Genomic DNA, 23,488 nt, shown 5'->3' on the forward strand with positions numbered 1-23,488 from the left:
AACAGGAAGGAAGTTAAGAAAGAAGTCATGTGGTTGGCAGACAAAAAAGAGAGGTACAAGCTGAGGATTTGAGGGTGAAGGTAAAGATACAGAGTCAAAGAGGAAGTAGACAGACTAACATGTCAAATTTTTGTGAGGAGAAGAAGCAAGTTACTTTCAGAAAGAGGTCAGTTTTCCTGTAGGATATGAAAGGAGGTAGGAATTAATGGACACCCTGTGCAAGCTAACTGAAAAAAGACTGAAACCTGGAAAGTTGTGTAAATAAGTTGGAAACACTGGGTGTTCTGGCTAAGATCAAGCTCAAGATGATGAGGTGTAAAGCCTTATCTTGTCAGTTTGGATCTTGTTTGCCTCTCTTATAGGGATCATGAATTGAATTCAATTGGATTTTGCATTTGGATTTTAGAGCAAGCAAAGAATGAATTTGGGTTTGCCCTGTCTATTCTGAGTATTGGCTTTGTAACTTTAAGAATGGAGTAATTTTTTAAAATTAAAAGATCTAGGTGTTTTCCCAGAAGTGGCCAAACCATGAACTTTTTTAATTCATGGAATTTGGGTAACACTGACTAGGCCAGCATTTACTGCCCATCCTTAATTGCACATGAGGTTCTTCAAATGCCACAATTCATGTGGTGTAAATACATCCGCTATAGTGTTAGGGAGGGAGTTCCAGGAATCTGACTCAGTGACAGCAAGGAAAAGCAACATTTTTCCAAGTCTGGTTCATATGTGGTTTGGAGGGGAACATCCAGGTGGTGTTCTTGAGCATCTACTAACATCAGCTGAGATGGTAGCAGTCATGGCTTTGGAAGGTGATATCTAAGGAGCCTTGGTGAGCTGCTGCAGTGCATGTTGTAGATGGTACACACTGCTGCCTTTGTGCTTCAATGGTGAAGGGACTGAATGTGGATTGGGTGCCAATTAAGTGGACTGTTTTGTCCTGGATGGTGTTGAGTTTCTTGAGTGTTTTTGGAGCTGCACTCATCTTGGTAAATGGAGACTATATCATCATGCTGTTGGTTTGTGCCTTTTAGATGATGGAGAGGCTTTGAGGAATCAGGTGAGTTACTCACTGCAGAATTTCTGGTCCCTCTTCTATTCTTATAACCACTATATTGATATGGCTAGTCCTGTACAGTTTCTGCTTATGATAACGCCCCAGCATATTGATTGTGGGGGATTCAGCAATGCTATTGCCATTGAACATCAAGGAGTGATATTTAGATTCTCCCTTGTTGCAGGTGATTATTGCCTGGTACTTGTGTGGTGTGAATGTTACTTCCCACTTGTCAGCCAGGTTTTTCTGCATTTAATATGGACTGTTTCAGTATCTGAGGAATCATGAATAGTGCTGAACATTGTGTAATTATTAGTGAACGTTCCCACTTCTGGTCTTATGATGATTGACCTTCGACAATCACAAACATCTTACTTTGTGCTAGGTATGGCTCTACCCAATAAACAGTTTCCCTGATTCACAGAACAACTGAAGTTTTATTTGTTGCTCTGTGTAAAAAGAACGCTGGAATGCTACACTATCAGGTCTCATGATTTTACTCATTACCATTCTGATATAAATGCTTTGTCTACCAGATGAGATCAGTTTGTTCACTAAACAATTTTACACCAGGGTTTTGTGCAAAAAAAAATGTTTATCATACCCATGGAAGTCAAATGTAAAAGTTGTTGCTGGATAGAACACTCTCCTTCCTTGCATGAATAAAGATTAGCATGTTGTGGAACTGTGTAGCTATGTCGTGTAACATTTATTGCTGAGAGTGATGCAGGTGCTGGTAGTCACATAATATGTATCTTTGTTTTATCAATTATTTAAAGTGAAATATACCTTTTTTGCTTGAAGAATTATTTCCCTGTTAATTGATGTGTAATTTGCATTAGTTTTGATTTGTTTTCATGTAAAAGCTGCAAGAAGTGAAATCTTCTTAGTAATTTCTTCATATGGGGATCATTTAGCAAATTTATTCTGGTTTGTTACCCCCATGGGGATCATGAGAAAATCAAGGTTCGAATGATATGATCCCAGAGACTAAAGAGGGTTCATTGGAACTTTTCCAACATTTAAACAAATAAGATTTCATGTTTGCTTTTGCTTCAGTGTATTAGGAAATTGATATGGGTAACATTGGTCGAGCCCTTGTTCAGAGAATGGATCTGGCTTTGGGACTTAAAGCAGTTGGGAAAAGACGAGTTAGCGTGAAGATTAATGTGATCAGGAGCTAAGAGGGACAGGATTTGAGGCCTGGGGTTTGAGTAAGAAAGGAATGGTTGTATAGTGATTGAATACAACTGGCCAATATTGAAAAAGAAATAAAACTAAGATTGTTTTAGAGTGAAATTAATGAGAGGAAGGAGATAGAGCCATGAAAAATCTCAAAATGGATCATGAGTTCCAATTATGCAAACTTGAGTTGGTGAGAAGAAATAAAGGTTAAATTGTATTTATTAGTCACAAGTAAGGCTTACATTAACAGTGCAGTGAAGTTACTGTAAATGAAGTTGACTCAGCAAGAATGCTGTTGATTTTGGCAAAGAATTTCCACATGAGTTAAATTTAGGATGACATGAATAGAGGTGTACTGCCTGTCATTTGAGAAAATTATCATGTATCTAAATAGCCAAAATAACAGTGGTCTGTGTACCTAAGACGTGTTTTGGTAGGCAAGGCTTTGGAGGTGTACTCATCTCTTTGAGAGCACTCGTGAGTAAAAGGCAATGAAGATTGTTGTGCTTAATGCTTATGAGTTGGGGTCAAAAGCCTACAGGCAAAATTTAGAAATTTGAGAAGAATAGACCAGATGTGTGTAGAATTTGTCAGAGAAAAGGGAATCGTGATCGACAGGTGTGTAAGTTGGTGGAAGCTGGAACAGAACTTCAGTAACCTTAGGGAGATAATGTTGATGGGGGGATTAAAAATTGGTGTTCGGATTAAAGCCTCACCTAGAAGACCACAAAGTCCAGAAAATAACACAAGGCTCGGTAATGGCAGGTGACTAAGTTAACTCAAGATTGGTTCCAAAATGGGACCTGTGACCATTCAGAGAAATGGAATGATAGGAAGGTCAGGCCATGCTGACAAAGGGTAGTGGAAGATAGAGACCAAGACGTTCTTGGGTTAGTGGAAGTGAGGGTACGGAAGACAGGCTTAGTTGAAGAGGACTGACAAGCAACTTTTGCTGCAAGAATGGTCACATAGGGGTCGATTCTTCCAGCTGGCTGTGCTGCTTCAACAGTGCAGTGGGCCAGGAGACATGAGCAGAGGCCATTTAGTGGGGTCCCTGCTGGGTGCCACGGCCATTGCGCTTTTCAGCATCAGCTCTGTCAGAAATTGGCATGGAACTGATTTTAATATTATGATGATAAGCATTACCATCCGATTAGCAGACCTAGGACTGAAGGCTCTGGGCCCACTAGCCTCTCTTCCACCCCCACCCCACATCTGAGAGGAGTGGTTCACTCCAGCAGGGTTTACAACAGCTCCCCGTGACCTGACCCCGCTGGAGTGTTTGGGAGTAAGGTGGGGGATGCCCCCTAGGCATTGCCAGCTTAGCAGAGCCAACATGACCCCCTGGCACTGTCCAAGGGGCAACTTGACACTGCCGACCAGGGAGAGATCTGTGGGGGTGAGGGGACCGGTTGTGGCTCTGCACTTGGGATCAGTGGCAAAGGGAGGAAAGGGCTGAATGGAGCTGGCCTTTGGGGTGGGAGGGAAGGTGGGATGGGGACCTTGGGATAGCTGGGCAGGGTGGGGGAGAGGTGGCATTGGGAGATCGGGGCTGGTGGGGTGGGGGAGGGGCAAGCAGAGGACCAGGAGGCCAATGATTGGGGGGTGGGAGGGGCTCTGTAAGCCAACGATGGAGGACTGGGGCTGGCCAGCAGTGTGGGGCTACTGTGCACACACTGATCTCTGCTTTGTCAGTTTGGCACATGCACGGTGGCCCCCTCAGCGCTATGCTACCAGCCTCTTCAGCAGGAATAGGTTCCGCCAACTGATTTTCAACATCAATCTCACTTGGGCACTCTGTGATGCTCAGTGTGTGGGAGATTCGTTTTGAAAATACTGCTTTATAAAAACCAGTGGGAGTTACTCCAGTTTTTAACGTGAATTTGGCACTTAGAATTCTCCCAAAAAAATTTCTGCCCATGAAGGCTGAAGATTGGAAGTTAAAAACCAAGCATGTCCATTTGTCCAGTCTATGGATGATAATGTCCTAATCAATGAAGTTCATTCCAAGCTGGGAGTTTCCGCCATTTTCACTGAGAGGATGAATCGGTTGCTGTAAAGCTGTTGAGATTATTTTGTTCAATGGCAGAATGTTCCCGTGGTCATCTGGTGAGCAGGCAAATTGATTATTATCCTTAGATATGGGATCAGCACAATCACTGTTGTTGGCAAGCAACATGAATCTCTCCAAAATGTTTGCTGAATAAAAAGGTATTAAGGTCTTGGTGGAAACTGTTAAACCCATTCCTTTTATTTCAAGGTTAATTTACAATGTGACTCAGTTAGTAGTCCTGGTTATAATGGATGTCGTTCCTACTTTACTGTTTTAAGGTATTACCTTTGTGTTGGGATATCACTTGGCTATGGGTTACGTATCATTGTCTCCAGTGGTTTTGGGAATGCCCATTGAGGCTCTTGAAACTGAAATTGTAGAAGAAAAGTTTGATGTGCAAGATGCAAATACTTTTTGTAAACCTGTAACTAAAATGAATGTTTTTATTAAAGATGTGTCCACAGAGTCAGAAACTCAGCCTATTAATTTAAAAATTAGTTTGGAATAAGAGGCTGAAAATGAAATGTTAATGGCAGTTGGGAACAATGTAAAACCATGTATAAGGTTCACCATGGAAGGCTTCTGCAGAAATTGCAGATGTATGGGATTGAGGGTGATCTAGGAAATTGGATTAGGAATTGGCTGGCGGATAGGAGACAGAGGGTGGTGGTTGATGGTAAGTATTCAACATGGAGTTCAGTTACGAGTGGTGTGCCTCAGGGATCTGTTTTGGGGCCACCGCTGTTTGTAATTTTTATAAATGATCTGGATGAGGGTATAGTTGGGTGGATTAGTAAATTTGCTGATGACACCAAAGTCGGAGGTGTGGTAGATAGTGAGGAAGGGTGTCTTAGTCCACAGGGAGACTTGGACAAGTTGCAGAGCTGGGCCGAGAGGTGGAGGATGGAGTTTAATGTGGAAAAGTGTGAGGTAATTCACTTTGGCAGGAATAACGGATGTGTAGAGTATAGGGCTAACGGTAGGACTCTGAATAGTGTGGATGAACAGAGGGATCTAGGTGTATGTGTACATAGATCCCTGAAAGTTGGGAATCAAGTAGATAGGGTTGTTAGGAAGGCATACGGTGTCTTGGTGTTTATTGGTAGGGGGATTGAATTTAGGAGCCGCAGCGTCATGTTGCAACTGTACAAAACTCTGGTGCGTCCGCACTTGGAGTATTGTGTGCAGTTCTGGTCCCCACATTATAGGAAGGATATGGAGGCTTTGGAGAGGGTGCAGAGGAGGTTTACCAGGATGTTGCCTGGTACGGAGGGGAGGTCCTATGAGGAGAGACTGAGGGATTTGAGGTTGTTTTTGTTGGAAAGAAGGCAGCTACGAGGGGACCTTATTGAAACATATAAGATGATTAGAGGTTTAGATAGGGTGGACAGTGATAGCCTTTTTCCTCGGATGGAGAAAGCTAGCACGAGGGGGCATAGCTTTAAATTAAGGGGTGGTAGTTTATAGGACAGATGTCAGGGGTAGGTTCTTTATCCAGAGGGTGGTGAGGGATTGGAATGCCCTGCCTGCTGCAGTTGTAAATGCACCTAGTTTGGGGGCGTTTAAGAGATCCGTGGATAGGTTTATGGATGGTAAGGATTTGGTTTAGGTTAGAGGGTCTTTTTTTTTTTTACTGGTCGGCGCAACATCGTGGGCCGAAGGGCCTGTTCTGCGCTGTAATGTTCTATATGAATTAAAAATACAGAAAAAATATGGGCATGATTAAGAAATTGAAATAGGGTTTTATTTTAGGTAGCTTTGTGCATTTCCTTGGCGGAACTTAAAGAAGAATACTAAAGCTTGCCATGTATAAATCTGCCTTTGCCTACAAAATACCTTCCAAAAAGGCGGTCAACCTATATGCTTGAGTATAAAATGTGAGTATAAATGTGGGTGGTCACAATTCTGAATGTGAAAAAAACACCAGTACTTCATAGATGTGTGGTACATTTTATTAAATTAATTTATTCTACAAAGACACATTTAACCACAACCAAAGCACTTAAACCTTCAGATTTTTGCCTTCCGCATTCGGTAGAGTTTATTGATATCATTTGAATGACTTTGACTATGGCATCATCGTAAGGATCTTTCTCTGGATTAGATGTGGCACTTTTGGTTTCATAATAATCCTTCTGCAACATATCATCTCCATCTCATCTCCAGAATAGGATAGAATATGATTTTTTTGAATGATCTGATGACACTTTGTACACTAGTAACATTCCATGATTTTCTGATTAAACCACACAAAATATCCATACTTCCACTCTTTGTGAGGGTTTCTTCTCCTTCAGTCATCCATTCAAGATGAACATGATCTTTGTGTGGCTTTTTGAGGCACACGTTCAGAGTTTAAAACCATGGATGTTAGACCCACTAATATAACTGTAATTTGGGTATTATTTCTTTACAGGCACCTCTTGATCTCATGGGTTGTATGAGATCTGACTAATGTGAATATTACATGCTTGGCAGAAACAGGTAATTGCAAAAACATGATTTGTGGGATTGTGACTGATCGTGCCAAGGATGATTTAGAAGACAAATTTGAGGAAGCAAAATGTTTTCAGTGGATCTGACTGACTGCAGTCATATCTGGCACAAAGGAAGATGGTTGTAGTTGTTGTCAGTCCCAGAACATTCTGCGAGTTTCTCAGGGCAGTGTCCTAGGTCCCACCAAATTCAGCTGCTTCATCAATGACCTTCCCTCCATTAAAAGGTCAGAAATGGGAGTTTTTGTTGATGATTTTAGTGTTCAATCTCATTTGTGACTCCTCAGGTAATGAAGCAGTCATTTTTGCATGTAGCATGATCTGGACAGCATTCAGGGTTTGAGATGAAAAGTGGCAAGTGACATCTGTGCCACACAAGTGTTAGGCAATGACCACCTCCAATAAGAGAGAATCTAACATCTCATAACATTCGACAGCATTTTCATTGCCAAATCACCCACCATCAGTATCCTGGGATCAGCATTGACTAGAAAGCTAACTAGACCAGCCACACGTACTGTGACTGCATGGCAGGTTAGAGTTCAGGTATTCTGCATAGGTGACTCCGCAAAACTTCTGCATTATTGAAAAGGCTAAGTCAGGAGCGTGGAATGCTTTTGATTGCCAAGGTGAATAATGTGGTTAAAACAAGTTGATCCTGATTGTAGAATTCAAAGACTTAACTACCAAATTAATAAGCCTCAAGAAAATATGAGATCAAAAAATGTATTGCCCAGAGAATTGAACAGAACCCTAACAAAAGCTATAAATATGTTGTTCATTATTCATCTCTCTTTCAAAAGGAGTTGAACATCTGTTCCTAAATTAGATTAAAGGGGGTTAGGATCAGGATAAACACCAATGATTGAATAATTTGCACATAATAATTTCCGTACAGCAGGAATTGGGCAAAGATTGTCCTTTTGCTTGCCTCTCTTTTACTGGTGGAATCCCAAGCCATTTTCCTCAGGGTTTGTTCCATACGGACATTGGATGCCAAATGGGATTCCGGCCATCTATGGCCCCACCTCTATGTCATGGCCCCATTTTGAAATTCCAGCTTTGCTGCAACAGGACCATTAATGCAACGCACGTTAGCTTGGCAGGTAAAGGCAGAAGAGCTCAGAAGATCAGTATCGTGGTTGCTTTGGAGATATGGCAGGAAGTTAATGAGAAGCAAGATTTGAAAGGTGCTCAAGGTAATTTCTCTCCATGTGAGAACCTTGGGGTGATAATTTTTGCTTCCCAAGGCTGAGCATCAATTTTCTTATAGAAACCTTGGAAGTGACAGGAGTGGACAGGAGGGAGATCCACTGACGACAAGGGATAACCTTCCACCATTATTAGCATTTACAGTTTGGGAAGAAATGAATAAAGGCATTCCTGGTGGAGACAGGGGAGAAGAGAGACAGGAATGTGAAGTATTTGTTGCATCTTTCACCATTCCCTCATGTATTCTCAGTGGATTTCTGTCAGTATTGTAAAGTAAAATATCAATGATCAGATCACTGGGGATGGAGGATTAATGATGGGAATTAAACTGGGTTGGTGTGGTGAGTTTGAAGGAAACTTGTCTGTTCCTTCTGGCCCACGACAAGACCTTGATGTAATCTTGGAATCGGTTGTTTGAATTAGCAAGAATATGTCATGCCCTCATGAGCCTGCTCTACCATTCAAAAAGATTGCAGCTTGTCTAATTTGATCATTTTTCTGTCTGTCTCCACAATGACCTTTGACTCCCTTACTGATCAAAAATCTGTCTAATTCAATCTTGAACATATTCAATGATCCAGTCTCTGTTGCTCACTGGGGAATAAAATTTCACAGACTAATGACTCAGAGGAAAAAAAGAACTCCTTATCTCAGTCATAAATGGGAGAGCACTTATTTTAAAACTGTGCCCCCTAATTCTGGATTCCCCCATGAGGGAATACATCCTCTCAGCATCTACTCTGTTAAACGCTGTCAGAGTGTTATATGTTTTCAGTAAGCTCACCTCTCATGCTTCTAAACGCCAATGAGTATGGGCCTAAACTGCTGAACCTTTCTTCATAATAACCTCTTCATCTCACTAAGCAGTAATGTAAAGGCTTTATATATTCAATTCTTCTTGTCTACTTTAAGTTGCGGCGTTTCCTCTGATTTTAAATTGAATAGCTATTAAACTGATGGCACACGGCCTTATAATATTTAACTGTTTCCCCATGAGGGGGTTGTTTGTTTTCTTTTCTCTTTCCAGCTCCATTAAAATTGGAAGTCAGCTGATTTTAGGTTGCTTTAGTTCCAGTTCCAGCTTTCTGTATTTTAACCCCAGACACTACCCAACCCATCCATTTCTTGCAAGGTCAGGTTCAGCCCAATATAGACCAACCCACATCAGTTTTCTGATCTGTGGCTCATGAAAAGGTGATTCATAAGTTGCTTTTAAAGCAAAGGAGAAACAGAATTGAGAAGGGTTCAAAAGAAGAAGCAAGAACAAATAAAATCAAAGAGCACATTTGTAAAAGGAGGGATAAATGACCCAGAATGAAACTGGTTCAAAGTCATCCACTGGTTCCTTGAGACTTAAATGCCACTTTCCAGTCATATTTCAGTGCATAATGAATCCTGTAATCAAAATCCTACCACTGAGTCCCCAGTCCTAAGCAATAAAAAGTGTGATTCTAGCAATAATTAAACTTCTCTGCTTCCTTCGTGAAAATGAGTTTTGGAAAATGTTCTTATCTGATGCGAGAGGTGTTGTTTTTGTCTGTGTATCATTCTGCAATGAAAATGAGGTGTGTTCTTTTACAAGTGGGTGATCTGTTTCCCCAGATTGCCACACAGCCAATAAAGACAAATATTTCTCCCAGAGTGTTTTGAAAAAAATGACCTATTTTATGCTGAGAGATTGTTTTACACCTTGGATAAATATCACACTGAATGCCAGGAAATCAAATCTCTTTCTAAGTTATTATAGGCAGTTATTACCATAAATCATCACAATGGATATCTCACATCTTACCCACTAATGTCATTCATTTTATTTCATTTCTTCAAGTGAACAGTTTTTTTAAAATTTGTCTCAAAGCCCTTTACTGTTAATACACATACTGGACTTTGACGTTTTTTTAATTTTCATTTCCGAGTGTGCTTTATATTTTTAATGTATTTACATACTTCTGTCGTGTGAATGTTGCATGAGAAACGAAAGAAAAATCAATGCTGTATGCTGAGCATTTCAATTTTAGTTACAAATATGTCTTTTGGCCATCAAAAGTTGCCTTTATCAATTCAGTAAGTTGGAACAATTGTCAGAACAGTTTACAGAACAGTAAAACCGCCTCATTTATCAGTCAGTGGTTTTTTAATTGTTTCCATTTTCTAACCAAAAAGTATAAAGTCTGTAGAGCACAACAATTTCCACAGTTTCGATGTTGTTCTTTTCGCTCTTCCCTGTAGAATTTCTGTACTGAATTGTGGAGTTGGATCAATGATTCCATTGCAATGAGGCCAGTACGATGTAATCTTGGTATCAATTATTTGAACAACATGTGCAATTCAGAACAAAAATGGAGGACGGAACATTACACACATCACTTGGATCTGGGAAATTAAATGTTTTTTTAAAAAAATGAACTTTCAACGATATTATTTCTTATTTACAAGGAGCCAAAGAGTAAGTGGCCCCTTTTTAGCTGAAGGAGAGGAAAATAGCCGTTGCCTGCATTTCTCTTGACTGGTTATCTTTGACATGGCATACAGTGAACTCAGATTTTGGTTTTTCAGATTGCAAGTTTGATGTCTGGAACGACAGGGAGCTTACCAAGTCACTGAAAATAAACTAGAGCTTAGTCGTGTCACATAAAAAGGACAAGTTACATCAGAGATCACAGTGTTTCTCATGATTCCATACTGGAACTCATGATGCTGGATTGTGAATCACTAGAATCTTGGTGAATTGTTAAGCTGTTCAGTGTAGTAGCTCAGACCTCATCCAGTTATCGTCATTGTGGTAATTTTCCTCGCCCTCTTTTGCTGCCAAATCCAGCATTTCTCCTGTTTATATTTATTCTTAACCTCCTGAATCCCTGTGTGGATTTTGTTCAATGGTAGGTGGAGTATTATCTAGCAAAGCCCAATGTATTTCAAGTTATTTTGAATGATCACATCAGTAACTGCATCAAAAACAAACTGGATGTTACTGGTGTCTGTGGCACAAGTAAAGTGGGAGTAGATTTCTTTAGTTTCCTTATTGCGGTTCAGGTCCTCAAACTGCCGCTGAATGTAGACAGCGGCCTCTTCATATGTGTTCTGACCCCTGTACTCCGGGAAACATACCGTTAATGGAATTCGTTTGATCTTTTCTGCAAGGAGATCTTTCTTGTTCAGAAACAAGATGAGTGAGGTGTTGATAAACCAGTTGTTGTTGCAGATAGAATCAAAGAGACGCAAACTTTCAGCCATTCGACTCTGAAACAAAAATGTTAATAGAGTTGTTAAAAGCAGAAGATGTATTTAATAACAACATGTATATGTTGGAATTAAGGTTAGTAATTTTCCAAAGAGAATGGAGATGAAAGGGCCATCAATGAAACAGACTATATTATTTTCTGTATTTGCTACCTGTTTTGTTTAGATAATGAATGAATACGTATTGCTTTCAGTATTACATAATTGCTTTCAATTCCATATTTATAATCACAAGATTAATAAAGAGCGTGATCAGTTTGATGTGACAGTTGACTTGTTATCTCTGTACAATTTTTTTCCCAATGACTGCAGCACATTGGCAGGAAACCTTGCAACATGTGGTAAGTGTAGAAATTTTTGAGAATCCTTGCAGGATGTCATGGACTGCCAAATCTCTTGCTGTGATAAATTATTGAACACACTGGATTCAAAAATCTGAGTATAATCCTGCTTGTTATTCCAGCATCATGCCTATGGTGCTCATCAACACTGAGCTGACCAGAGTGTATAGGGGATTAATAGAATGGCAGCTCACTTGCATGAGCCCAGTGGGAATGCAGTTTGGATGCCCTTCAACATTACGCTGTCAGAAACCCAAGCACTTGAGTAACTTAGAGATCAAGGGATTTCCATCCTCAAGTTCCACCCTCTCCAAGTCAAATGATCTTGAGATATCGTTTTTATCAATTTTAAGCAGGAGATTTTAACATTAGTTGAGATCTGTTGTGTTTCTGAACAATTTCTGCTAAACGAGGACCAGAAATAAAATATAAATCTGTTTATCGTTATTAGTTCATAGCTTAACTTAATTTGCAAAACACTCTTATTTTTCAAAGTTTGTTCTGTTTCATTTCTGATTTCCCTACCCCTTAAATACCACAACGCTTGTGCATTCCAACTTTTGGCCCCATCTGTAAGGATGTTGTAATTTAGGAGTAATAACAATGATATTTATTATTAAAATCTTCAAACCCTACTTCCTATTTTCATGAATTTTGGTCATGCTTGCCTATCAACATACACCATTGTAAATTGTTATGTTAGCATGCTGCATACAGTTCTGTTTTGCTAACTTTACTGGGCCCTTTTTTATCCATGATATAGGAATTCTGATCTGGGCCTTTTCCTGATATTGTAATCGCTCCTCCTGCCTGGCAGTGTCTGCCGATGATAGGGTAGCGAGGCTGACTCCAGAAGCAGGACAGAGGTGTGAACAGAGCTAGGTGCATGCTGTGGCAGGGATGTTGGAAGGTCCCACTCTGTTAACTGGGGCATCTGCACTGTTCTGTACATGACTGTTAAGAACTTTCGCTCTCACACCTCATTCTCATATTACCTCATCCCATGCCTCCTTCTCATTCTCCTATGCTCATTCACCCAGTACCTACGATGGACAGAACTCATGAGCCCTATGATAATATTGGAAAGTCTTTGAAATGATCATGAAACTGCGAAAATAAAGAAACAGCCATTCGAAAACCTTAATCCTATTTACTGTTCATAAAACTGTTAATCAAACAAACAAGCATTTAATCACCACTTGAGTGGTGATTAACACTTAAGTACTCATATAATTGTTAAAACAAAACATTCTCCAACTAAATACTTAGAAAGCTGTCAATCAAATCAAAGCTCTCAGTCCATTTGAGTTCGTGTTAACACTCCTAATCTAAATTGATTAATGGGGGTTGGAAGTCAGCTAAATATTCATAATGGATTCATTGAACAACTGTGTCGTCATTACTTCCAGAGCTGAATACATTGAAACTTCTGAAAAAAGGACAGATGTCATCCGATGTGATGTTTCAATAGCTGGCTATGCTATCAATCAAAGAAAGTTTATGGGGAAATTCACATGTTTTAATCTGAATGCAGATGAGCACTTTATCAATTGGGTAAAGTGCTTTAATGGAACTGGACACATTTGCAATACTGGTCAATTTGATTGATACTTATCTTTTCTATACAAAGCCCTATCATGAACCACACTATTAAAAACATATACTTCACATCATATCGTAATGGTATATGATCAGTTAAGTTGTCAACACCTTTCAAACTTGCCTGTGAAAAGATTCCCAACTCCAAACCAGGCTTCTCCCATGATTGATACCTCTGGGAGGGCTGTGAACCATGTTGATGACTAAAATAGGCGTGACTCCATGGAAATGGTGCGTGCCTAAAATTCCCAGCACCACAATGGTGTAAGCAAGGGGAAGATTGCTCTGTATGGGTTTGCTATCAAAACCGTCATCCCACATGACAGGAATGGGGGATGGGAATTGAAATATTGGGTCCTACCTGCCATTTTTAATCCTGCCTATGTTCTGACACAAGCAGCGGGATGAAAATCTGACCCAAGGCGTCTTTGTAGAGTGAATACTGAGGCCTGTCTTTGAACTCTTTCACAACCATCATTTTAACTGACTTTAGGTCAGGAAACTGTAATACTGGTAATGACAAAGTACATTTCTTTGAAACTGGTTGTCTTTGATCAAGTGAGTTAAACACAGATCTGTACTACAGAAATCATTGCAAAAATACCATGTAAAATTCACACTTCTTTTCTAAGAAAATAAATCTACACAAACTCAAGTCTTTTAATCTAATTTTTGGCAATGACATGAACATTTTGTTAAGAGCTTACAAAGTGAGACCAGCAGTTTGAGCTCACACTGGGGACTTGATATCAGTATGTTCAGAACTTGGAGTCATAAATAACACACCTCTGATCCAATTTAGGTGAGCCAAATTTGGAGTGCCTTAGTTGGTTATGTTCTGGGCTAGTTAAAAGGTACAGAAAAGATGGTTGGAAGTCTTTTTTTCTTGGACTCGCTACTGTCTTATCATATAGCTGCTATTCCCTTCTTGATACCACCTCAACAAACAAGAAGGTGCCAGTTCCTTTGTTTTTGGTTATTTGTGTTACCATTAAGTAATTAAACAGCATATCTTTTAGCTTTCTCAAAAAAAAAGGCACAGAACAAGGATATGCAACAGGGTTTACAGCTGGGATGTAGAAAGAATGTTCCTGATGGTAGGGGGGAATCTAGAACTAGAAATCATAGAAACCCTACAGTACATAAAGAGGCCATCCGGCCCATTGAGTCTACACCAACCACAATCCCACCCAGATCCTAAGCCTATACATTTACCCACTAATCCCTCTAACCTAGGCATCACAGGACACTAAGGGGCAATTTTAGCATGGCCAATCAACCTAACCTGCATATGTTTGGACTGTGGGAGGAAACCGGAGCACCTGGAGGAAACTCATGCAGACACAAGGAGAATGTGCAAACTTCACACAGTGACTCAAGCCAGGAATCGAACCCAGGCCCCTGGAGCTGTGAAGCAGCAGTGCTAACCACTGTGCTGCCCTAGTGGTTATAATTTGAGGATAAAGGGTAAACTTAGAACTGTTACCTTTTAGAATTTAGGTGAGGAGAAATTTCTTCACCCTGAGGGTGGTGAATTTTGTATAGCTCTTGGGGCTGAAAGTATCAAAGGGATATGGAGGGAAGGGGGGAATCAGGATATTGAATTTGATGATCAGCAATGGTAATGAATAGTGGAGCAGTCTCAAATGGCCTATTCCTGCTTCTAATTTGTATGACTGCTGCTGCTTGTAAACTGAGTACAAATCCTGGGATAAATACATCACATCCTGTTGAGGTGGTGGTGATTTTTCAGCATTTTAGGATATGTACCCTTAAAAGTACATTTACTTAATATCGCAAGTACTGCCATTTGCAAACCGCACACTCCAGCCAAAGCCTTGCCTTAACCTCATACAATTGGGGATACAATGAGGATTCCCCCTTTTGCAGATAACATCTAAGGAGGAGTCTTTAGTATTGCAATAAAATATCAGCGTTCTAATTTACCAACATTTGTTTGCCCAATCCCTGGAGTTATCTGGGGGATCCTTGTATGGTGAGAAACGTTTCTAAGACTGAAGTGATGCAATGACAGTTCTGCACAGATCAGTATGGGAAATACACAAATGTTCCTTGATTTGGAGTGAGAATTACTTCAACGAAGGAAGATGAGAAATAGACGTTGTTCTATAAAATATGGAATGGACTGTTGGGAATTGAAGAAATGTACACCTAATGCTCTCCTCCAATGACAGAACATAAAGTAGGTATTCACAGATACTACAAAGATTTTTGTTTCCGAGACAGTGCATCAAACAATGTATCTTTTCCCTAAGGACAACCTCACAATAGAAAATGCTGCCAAAGGAATTATTTCTATTTAAGTTTTCAATATCAGGGTTATCATTTCAGCATATCATGCATACCTGGTTTAGCTAGCGCTAATCATATAAATGTTGATGGAATATGGATATAAGCTTGCGATGCTCTGACCAAGACCACAAGAAACTATAAAGGGTTGTGAATGTTGCCCAATCCATCTCACAAACCAGCTTCCCATCCCTTGACTCTGTCTACACATCCTGCTGCCTTAGGAAAGCAGCCAACATAATCCCATGCACCTTGGACATGCTGTCTTCCATCATCTTCTGTCAAAGAAGTCTAACGATGACTGTATTAAGATTTATGGTGGTATCCTGCACATCGGATGAGATGTTGAAGAGCAGGAAGAGGAGTAAGTGCAAGAACGTGAGGATGGGAAGATCTAGCACAGACTCTTTATTTGATTAAATAGTTCGTGGGCAATACCAGTAACTTGAGCTATATCTCCCCATTCACCAACAGCAGAGAGGGGCATCTTGCCCACCAAGTCTGCACCGACTCTCTGACAGACTACCTTACCCAGGCCCTCGCCTCTGTCTTATCCCTATATCCACACACAATTACCAGGGCTAATCCATCTAACCTACACATTTTGGAACACTAAGGCAAATTAACATGGCCAGTCCACCTAACCTGCACATTTTTAAACAGTGGGAGGAAACCAGAGAACCCGTAGGAAACCCACATAGACATGAGGAGAATGTGCAAACGCCACACACAGTCACCCAGATCTAAGGCAGTAGTGCTAACCACTGTGCTACCCTGCTGCTCTATTGAGCCACTATTGTCATCATGAATGGAAAAAAAATCAACTTTAGTACCTGTCTTCCTGGTGCTCTACAAGATACTTCTCCAGTCACTGCAGCATGGGGCTGTCATTGGGAGATGCGAAGGCTGTAGATGCCCATAGTGGGTAACTTTTAAGCCTCTTGGAGTCTGGAGGGCTTAGCTTCACATAACACTATCTCAGCCTGGGCAGCAGTAGTCTGGATTAGCTAGCTAACAAGCATTAGCAAAGTCACTGATGGAGTGAGGTCAGAAATACTATTATCCTGGCAGAGGACAGATCTAGTTTGTACTCTGTGAAGCTACTAGCATTGTCTGGGGGCAGCACATCAGCAATCCTGATCTTTTTCAGAACAAATTGGCAGACTGCTGTGATGGCCTGGATGTCCCTTTGAACAGTGATATCTAGTGCAGGAATAGTAGCTGTCTGAGCTCAGTGCAGCATTCTGAGATTTTTCGACAGTTCGCAGACCTAAGATGGAAGATCTTTACGCTGTAATGCAAGCTTTGGCATCAGCCAACAGCCACCCCCTCACAGTTTCATGTGCATGCTGATGGAGGTGACTGCCCATATGTCATTGTTGAGATGTGAGCGATAAAATAAAAATATATAATATTTAAACTGGACTATTTTAAAGTTTTTTTTTCTGTACTGTTATAAGAAAGAGAATTGCTGAGCTGACACATGGTTCAGCCAGTTACTTGACGCCTTGTAGAAGTTTCAAGATAATAATGGCCACAGGGATGAGGAGTGGTTCAGTTAATTCTTAACAAAGGAAAACCTTTGCATGTTGATATCTCCCATAATGGTGCTAATGGCCAAACCATTAGCAGTCATAACAAAATAGTTTCGACAAAGAGAACATCAGTTAAATTAACCAGACATCCATGTTTCCAAAAAACAAGAGGAATCCAGAATCCAATCAAACACCTAGATTCCAGTCTTTGGGATTCACACCCTGTGTCCAATATCAAGGAGTTATGTCACATGGCCACTCTAAGCTTTGCTGGGATCTTGTCTGTTGGAACAGAACCTCGGCAGTTCCTGTTTGACTTCCAAAGTGAACAGAGGTCCAGGCAAGAGCCTGTGCTGTCTACTGTCAAGCCAGTGGTATCAGAAAGAACTTGGACCCTTGTCAAACCTACCAATTGCTGAAATCTTGGAATTTGTGCCTCCAGGTTAGTTCATTTGTGTCTTCTCACAGAAGACAGAGCGTTCTACTGTCAGCAACCTCCCCTTGGAAGGAACATTCCAATTAACTTTTATGGTTCAGAACTCTGGACACATGTAAAGCCAATACTTTGTATTTTTATTGTGGTTGTGCTCGGGACACACTTTCTTTTTCTTTTTCCTTATCCCCATTTATTGTATGAGAGTAAAAGAGGGGTTGGATGTTGAGAAACTCCTCTTGTACACACATGCCTGTGTGTGAATAGAAATACACACGCAAAATATTCTTTTTTTATCTAGCCTCGAGTTTGTTGTGCAAGTCATTAATATATATGCCACCATTTATAAAGGGGGAAATTGAATTTACCAACTAGTAGAGAGTGAGGAAATCAGGACTTCTTAAATTGACCCCCTCCCCACTCCCCTCCTATCCATGACACATGCCATACCGGAATGAATGGGCTTCAAATTTTGCAAAAGGTCTTGTGCCAACTTTGTCCTGGAATCCTCCTTGACATGCTTTCTGACAAACTTTCCAATGTGCCTGTGAGATTTCTTTTGTACTCTGGCTCATTGCAGTCCTCACCTGATTTCTGAACAGCAGGATGAGTTTGTGACCTTGTCTTCTAACAAGCTGGTAACTATATTAACCTTTTCTTCCACCTTTGCACATGTGCATTCGTGTTTGATGTCTTATCATGTCCTACCTCAATCCTAACCTCTGTATTACCCCTTCTGTGTCTGTCTTTGAGCTAATGGCAGAGTGACAGATTGTTTGTTAGCTAGTAAAGTTTATTAGTCACAAGTTGGCTTACATTATATTGCAAAAAAATTACTGTGAAAATTCTCTAGTCACCATACTCCAGTGCCTGTTTGGGTACACAGAGGGAGAATTTAGCAAGGACAATGCACCTAACCAGTCTTTTGGACTGTGGAAGGAAATCAGAGCACCTGGAGAAACCCAAGCAGACAAGGGAGAATGTGCAAACTCGCATCGAACCTGGGTCCCTGGCACTGTCAGGCAGCAGTGATAAGCACTGTGCTGCTTCCACCCAGATTGTATGATGGTGTCTCTTCATTTCTACTGCAAACTATCTCTTCCTCCTCTGGGAAGGCTGTCTGGAATGAAAAAACAGCAAGGTTTGAACTATGGTGAGGCGAAAGTAAGAAGTGCATGCTTATGCCATCTGTAACACATACATCAGAAAAGATTGTGGGATGAGGGAGAAGTGGGATGAGAGAAAGAGAATTCAGTATGGAGATATCCTTGTTATTTATTGATCAATGGCTGCAGCCTCAGAAATGACCCTTCCTGTGATAGCATAGCACTATTTTTGCATAAGCTTTTAAACATTCAGTATCACACCTGTGCTTTTCTTCCACCTGTTCATTGCATCTGCCTCCTTTTTCCACGTTTTCCTGCAAGAAAGAGCTAATGTGCAAGTGACTTGCAATGGGTCTGGAAGATTTGGCTGTTGTATTGACAGTTGTTTACCACATCGTGTTTTTCAACGGTGCTAAGTGTGTGAAGGTGAACTGAAGGGCTGGTAACTGATTAATAAAATATGGTAGCAGGGATGGCAATGTAGGGAATTAATCAGTGGATAAATTCCATATTAAATTCCTGATTAAATTCCACTAATTAAATTCCAGTGGCCTTGGTGATTATTTTCCAAATGTCGCTGGATTCCGGGGAAGTGCCGGAAGATTGGAAAATGGCTAATGTTACGCCGTTGTTTAAGAAGGGTGGCAGGCAAAAGGCAGGGAATTATAGGCCGGTTAGTTTAACGTCTGTTGTAGGTAAAATGTTAGAATCTGTGATCAAGGAGAAAATAGCGAGGCATCTTGAGAATTGTTTGATAGAACAGACGCAGCACGGTTTTGTTAAGGGGAAGTCGTGTCTGACGAATTTATTGGAGTTCTATGAGGATGTGTCTAGGGTGTGGATGTGGTGTTTCTTGATTTTCAGAAAGCGTTTGACAAGGTGCCTCACAAGAGGTTATTACAGAAGGTCAGGGGGCACGGAGTTGGGGGTAGGGTGTTAGCGTGGATAGAGGATTGGCTGTCAAATAGGAGGCAGAGAGTGGGGGCCAATGGGTGCTATTCGGATTGGCGGTTGGTGACTAGTGGAGTGCCCCAGGGGTCGGTGCTGGGGCCTCAGCTATTTACCATTTATATAGATGATCTGGAGGAGGGAACCAAGTGTATGGTGTCGCAATTTGCTGATGACACCAGGATTGGTGGAACGGCAAATTGTGCGGAGGGTGTGGAGAGTCTGCAGAAGGATCTAGATCGGCTGGGCGAATGGGCCAGGAACTGGCAAATGGAATTTAATGTTGGCAAATGTGAGGTTGTCCACTTTGGTAGGAATAATGGTAGGAAGGATTATTACTTACGTGGCGAAAAACTGCAGCATGCGACGGTGCAGAGGGACCTCGGGGTCCTTGTGCATGAGTCGCAAAAACCCAGCCTGCAGGTGCAGCAGGTGGTCAGGAAGGCAAATGGGATGTTGGCCTTCATAGCGAGGGGGATTGAATATAAAAGTAGGGAGGTCTTGCTGCAGCTGTATAGGGCACTGGTGAGGCTGCTATCTCATTGAGACATATAAGATGATGAATGGGATGGATAAGATAGAGGTGGAAAGACTCTTCTCGCTCAAAAAAGACAGTAGGACTAGGGGGCACAGCCTCAAGATAAAGGGGGGGCGGTTTAGAACGGAGTTGAGGAGGAACTTCTTCACTCAAAGGGTGGTGAATCTCTGGAATTCTCTGCCCGTTGAAGTGGTGGAGGCATCCTCGCTAAATATTTTTAAGACGCGGGTTGATGGGTTTTTGATAAGAGAGGGGATTAAGGGTTATTAAGGGCGGGAAGGTGGAACTGAGCCACGACAGATCAGCCATGATCTTATTGAATGGTGGGGCAGGCTTGAGGGGCTAGATGGCCTACTCCTGCTCCTATCTCCAATGTTCTTATGTTAAAGCTATCTGTGCAGTTCATTGGATGTGCCACTTGGGCATTCATGCCCTTGAACAACACCTCTGGCATGACATTCACAGCCTCTTCTTCCCATCACCTGATATCTTTCTGCAGAACTTCTTGCCCCTTCTGGATATACAGGACACCTGTCCTGTTTTTCAAATCTTGTACCCGTACCTCAAAGCCATTTTCGGAAAACCTTGATGTGCATACTCCCACATTCATCTCATAATCTCATAATTGTTTCAAAATTGAGCACTTTAATATTTAAATAATGCAAGATGTGTGCTGTACTGTCTTTAGGCATAGGCACAAGCCAAATTTTATAGATTACCAACAGAAATTTTGCAAGTAATACCACATCTGAATGAAGAAATGTGTCCCTCAGATTAACTTTTGACAACAAATTCCATCACTTTATGCACCTGCCCTGGTAGAGGCTTTCTTTAAGTAGAGTGAGTCCCCTGGGATGTCAAGCCTCTTGCTGATGCTTGCAGCTAATGAGCATTATGGAGAGAGCTAGCAATGTGCAACAATCTTTTAAAAGAACAAGCAGCAATTTATTGTGCTCGTTGCAACAAAATGAGTGTGTCCAAGTTAATTGTGAATCAAAATCTCCATGACCATTTTTCTGGAGGTCAGCCAATTTATCCCAACTGGATTTTAATCCTTTCTGTATAATTCTCTACTCTGGAAGAAGAAAACTTTTAAAAAAACCTATTTGAAATACGGTGTCCTGACTGGTTCAAAATGAGAAATCTTCGTATTACAAATTCAAGCTGAACTGTGAACACAAATACAATGAGTTATTTTAAGGCCATTTCAAGTGCACACATATTACAAATACGTATTCATTATTTAAAGCTTTGAACCCATTTACCAATATACCTACTTTGTAAGGATTTGGCGGCTATTGAGAATTATAGTTACAAACCATGAAGCGTGTACTTCTGGCCAACTTCATGATAAATATATTTTATGCTGTTTGTTTCAAAATTGAGCAGTTTAATATTTAAATAATGCAAGATGTGTGCTGTACTGTCTTTAGGCATAGGCACAAGCCAAATTTTATAGATTAGCAACAGAAATTTTGCAAGTAATACCACATCTGAATGAAGAATTGTGTCCCTCATTGGCCCAGATTTTGTGGTAGGAATAAAGGTGAAACTGTCAGCATTTACCATCATTCCTTCTCTGAGAGTGTCCGCATTTCTGGAACACACTTAGGCACAGTTTAATGCAGAGCAGACACCCAGAAGTGACTCTAAGCTTCTCCATAGAATGTGATGTTGAAGTTCCTCCAGACTTCAGTCAATTAGGAACCAAACTTTTGAGAGCTTATCTTTATATGTTTATTAATCTGACTGCAAACCCCTTGAAAAAAATTTGTTAAATGAGGCACAACTGAGCTTTTAACAGCATACCAATTCAACGTTGCTCCTGAAAAATTTTCTTTGCCCTGCAAAGCTAATTTTATATCTGCAGAATGTCACACTTCATTATGATAAGATTCATGTTTTTAAAATTTATTGTTTCTAGTATTTGTTTTCACTTTAATTGAATATGGAGATCTGTTTATTATGCATTAATTCTGCTTAAGCAACAGCTTACCCCAGTTCACAGTACTATTATTTTAGTTAGGTTTTGATTCAAGCTTCATACTGTCTGATCATGTTGATATGTGATTTTACTATTTGTAGTATATTGTAGATATTATGTTTATATCCATATATCCATGATGTATAGTAAGTGTGTAATATATAATTTCTTGAAACAAATCTGGTATTATCTGCTACAGTTTATTATTGGACCATTCATTTCTTAATAATTGAATCCAACTGTTTGGTGGCATCACATCAAGGATTCTAATAATACAAATTATTGCTTTTTAGAAACATTGACGTAGAAATTCTCAGGGCAGAGCAAGGAAACTACTTTGCATCTGAACAATTGGCCTGATGTACTCCTGATATTGGGCCTTGGACTTAATTTAAGTGATCCAGGCTAAACTAACTAGCATACAATGTATTCTTGATAAAATTTTGCAGAAGAACTGTATTTGCTTCATAATGCCACTTCCAAAGATTTGTAACCCCTAATAAATAAAGTTGAGATTACTTAAACCTACCTCGTGACTCGGGTTTGTGCAATTTCATCTCCCTACTGTCCTCCTGATCTTTTAGGAATTTAGATGAAAAAAACGTTTCTGTACCACAAATAAAACAGACTTTCAATGCAGTTTTGACCTAGACATGATCTGTATTCATGTGCATTTTTCATAAATGCAGCTATTTTTAAGATCTTTGGACATTAGTCAAATTTACAATGCAGGGCAACTTCTCTAAGAGGTTGTAATGCTGTAATTTACTGGCATTTGTAAACAGATGCATTAAGTGTGTTTCCTGTTCTTAATACTTAATAGCCTCTTATGGGCTCATTACATTGGGTCAGAATTTACTGTAAGTGGCAATAAATAAGGTTCAACTTTTGTTAAACTTGTCCTTGTCTGTTATTAGGAGCTTGAATAATTTTTAAGTTGAATATATATATGTGTGCTCTGAAAGGTGAAATGGTTTCAGCTTCATTTCTGGTTGTTTATAAATCTTGGTGCCTAGAAGGCTGAAAGGTCAGTTTATTTATGATGGGTATATGTTGTAAACGAGGAATTACAACCCCTGATCTTAAAAGGGGATTAGAAGTTTAGTGATTTTATAAAAAAGTATTGTCTAGTGACAGTGCCAAAGGTGACAAAGACAGTAAATGCCAGGGACTTTTTTTTTGTTATTCATTCTTGCACTGTGTGCTTCATGACACTGTGTGCTTTGCTGGCTGGGCTAACATTTCTTACCCATCCTTAATTGCCCTCGCAGTGAGTGACATTTCAAAGGGCAATTAATTGTCATTGCTGTGGATCTGGAGTCATGTGTAGACCAGGAAAGGGAACTAGATAGATTTTTATGATAACCAACAATGTTTTCATGATCATCATTAGACCTTCAATTCCAGATTTTTATTGAATTCAAATTTTGGGACTTGCCATGGCAGGGTTTG

The 23,488-nt window shown here is 40.3% G+C and overlaps 2 protein-coding genes across 2 annotated transcripts in view; one reads left to right on the top strand and one right to left on the bottom strand.

Annotated features, from left to right (window-relative positions):
• Window positions 1-23,488, top strand: part of rsph14 (radial spoke head 14 homolog) — a 625,753-nt gene that overhangs the window by 93,973 nt on the left and 508,292 nt on the right. The gene's annotated exons all lie outside the window — the stretch shown is intronic.
• Window positions 8,137-23,488, bottom strand: part of gnaz (guanine nucleotide binding protein (G protein), alpha z polypeptide) — a 254,488-nt gene continuing 239,136 nt past the window's right edge. Inside the window, exon 3 of the mRNA XM_080208526.1 lies at window positions 8,137-11,242. Coding sequence (XP_080064652.1) covers window positions 10,898-11,242 — 345 coding nt within the window. The 3' untranslated portion in view covers window positions 8,137-10,897. The remainder of the gene's footprint in view (window positions 11,243-23,488) is intronic.

The sequence above is a fragment of the Carcharhinus amblyrhynchos genome, chromosome 20 (assembly GCF_965287045.1).
Source record: "Carcharhinus amblyrhynchos chromosome 20, sCarAmb.v2.hapA, whole genome shotgun sequence".
In the NCBI taxonomy this organism is placed as follows: Eukaryota; Metazoa; Chordata; class Chondrichthyes; order Carcharhiniformes; family Carcharhinidae; genus Carcharhinus; species Carcharhinus amblyrhynchos.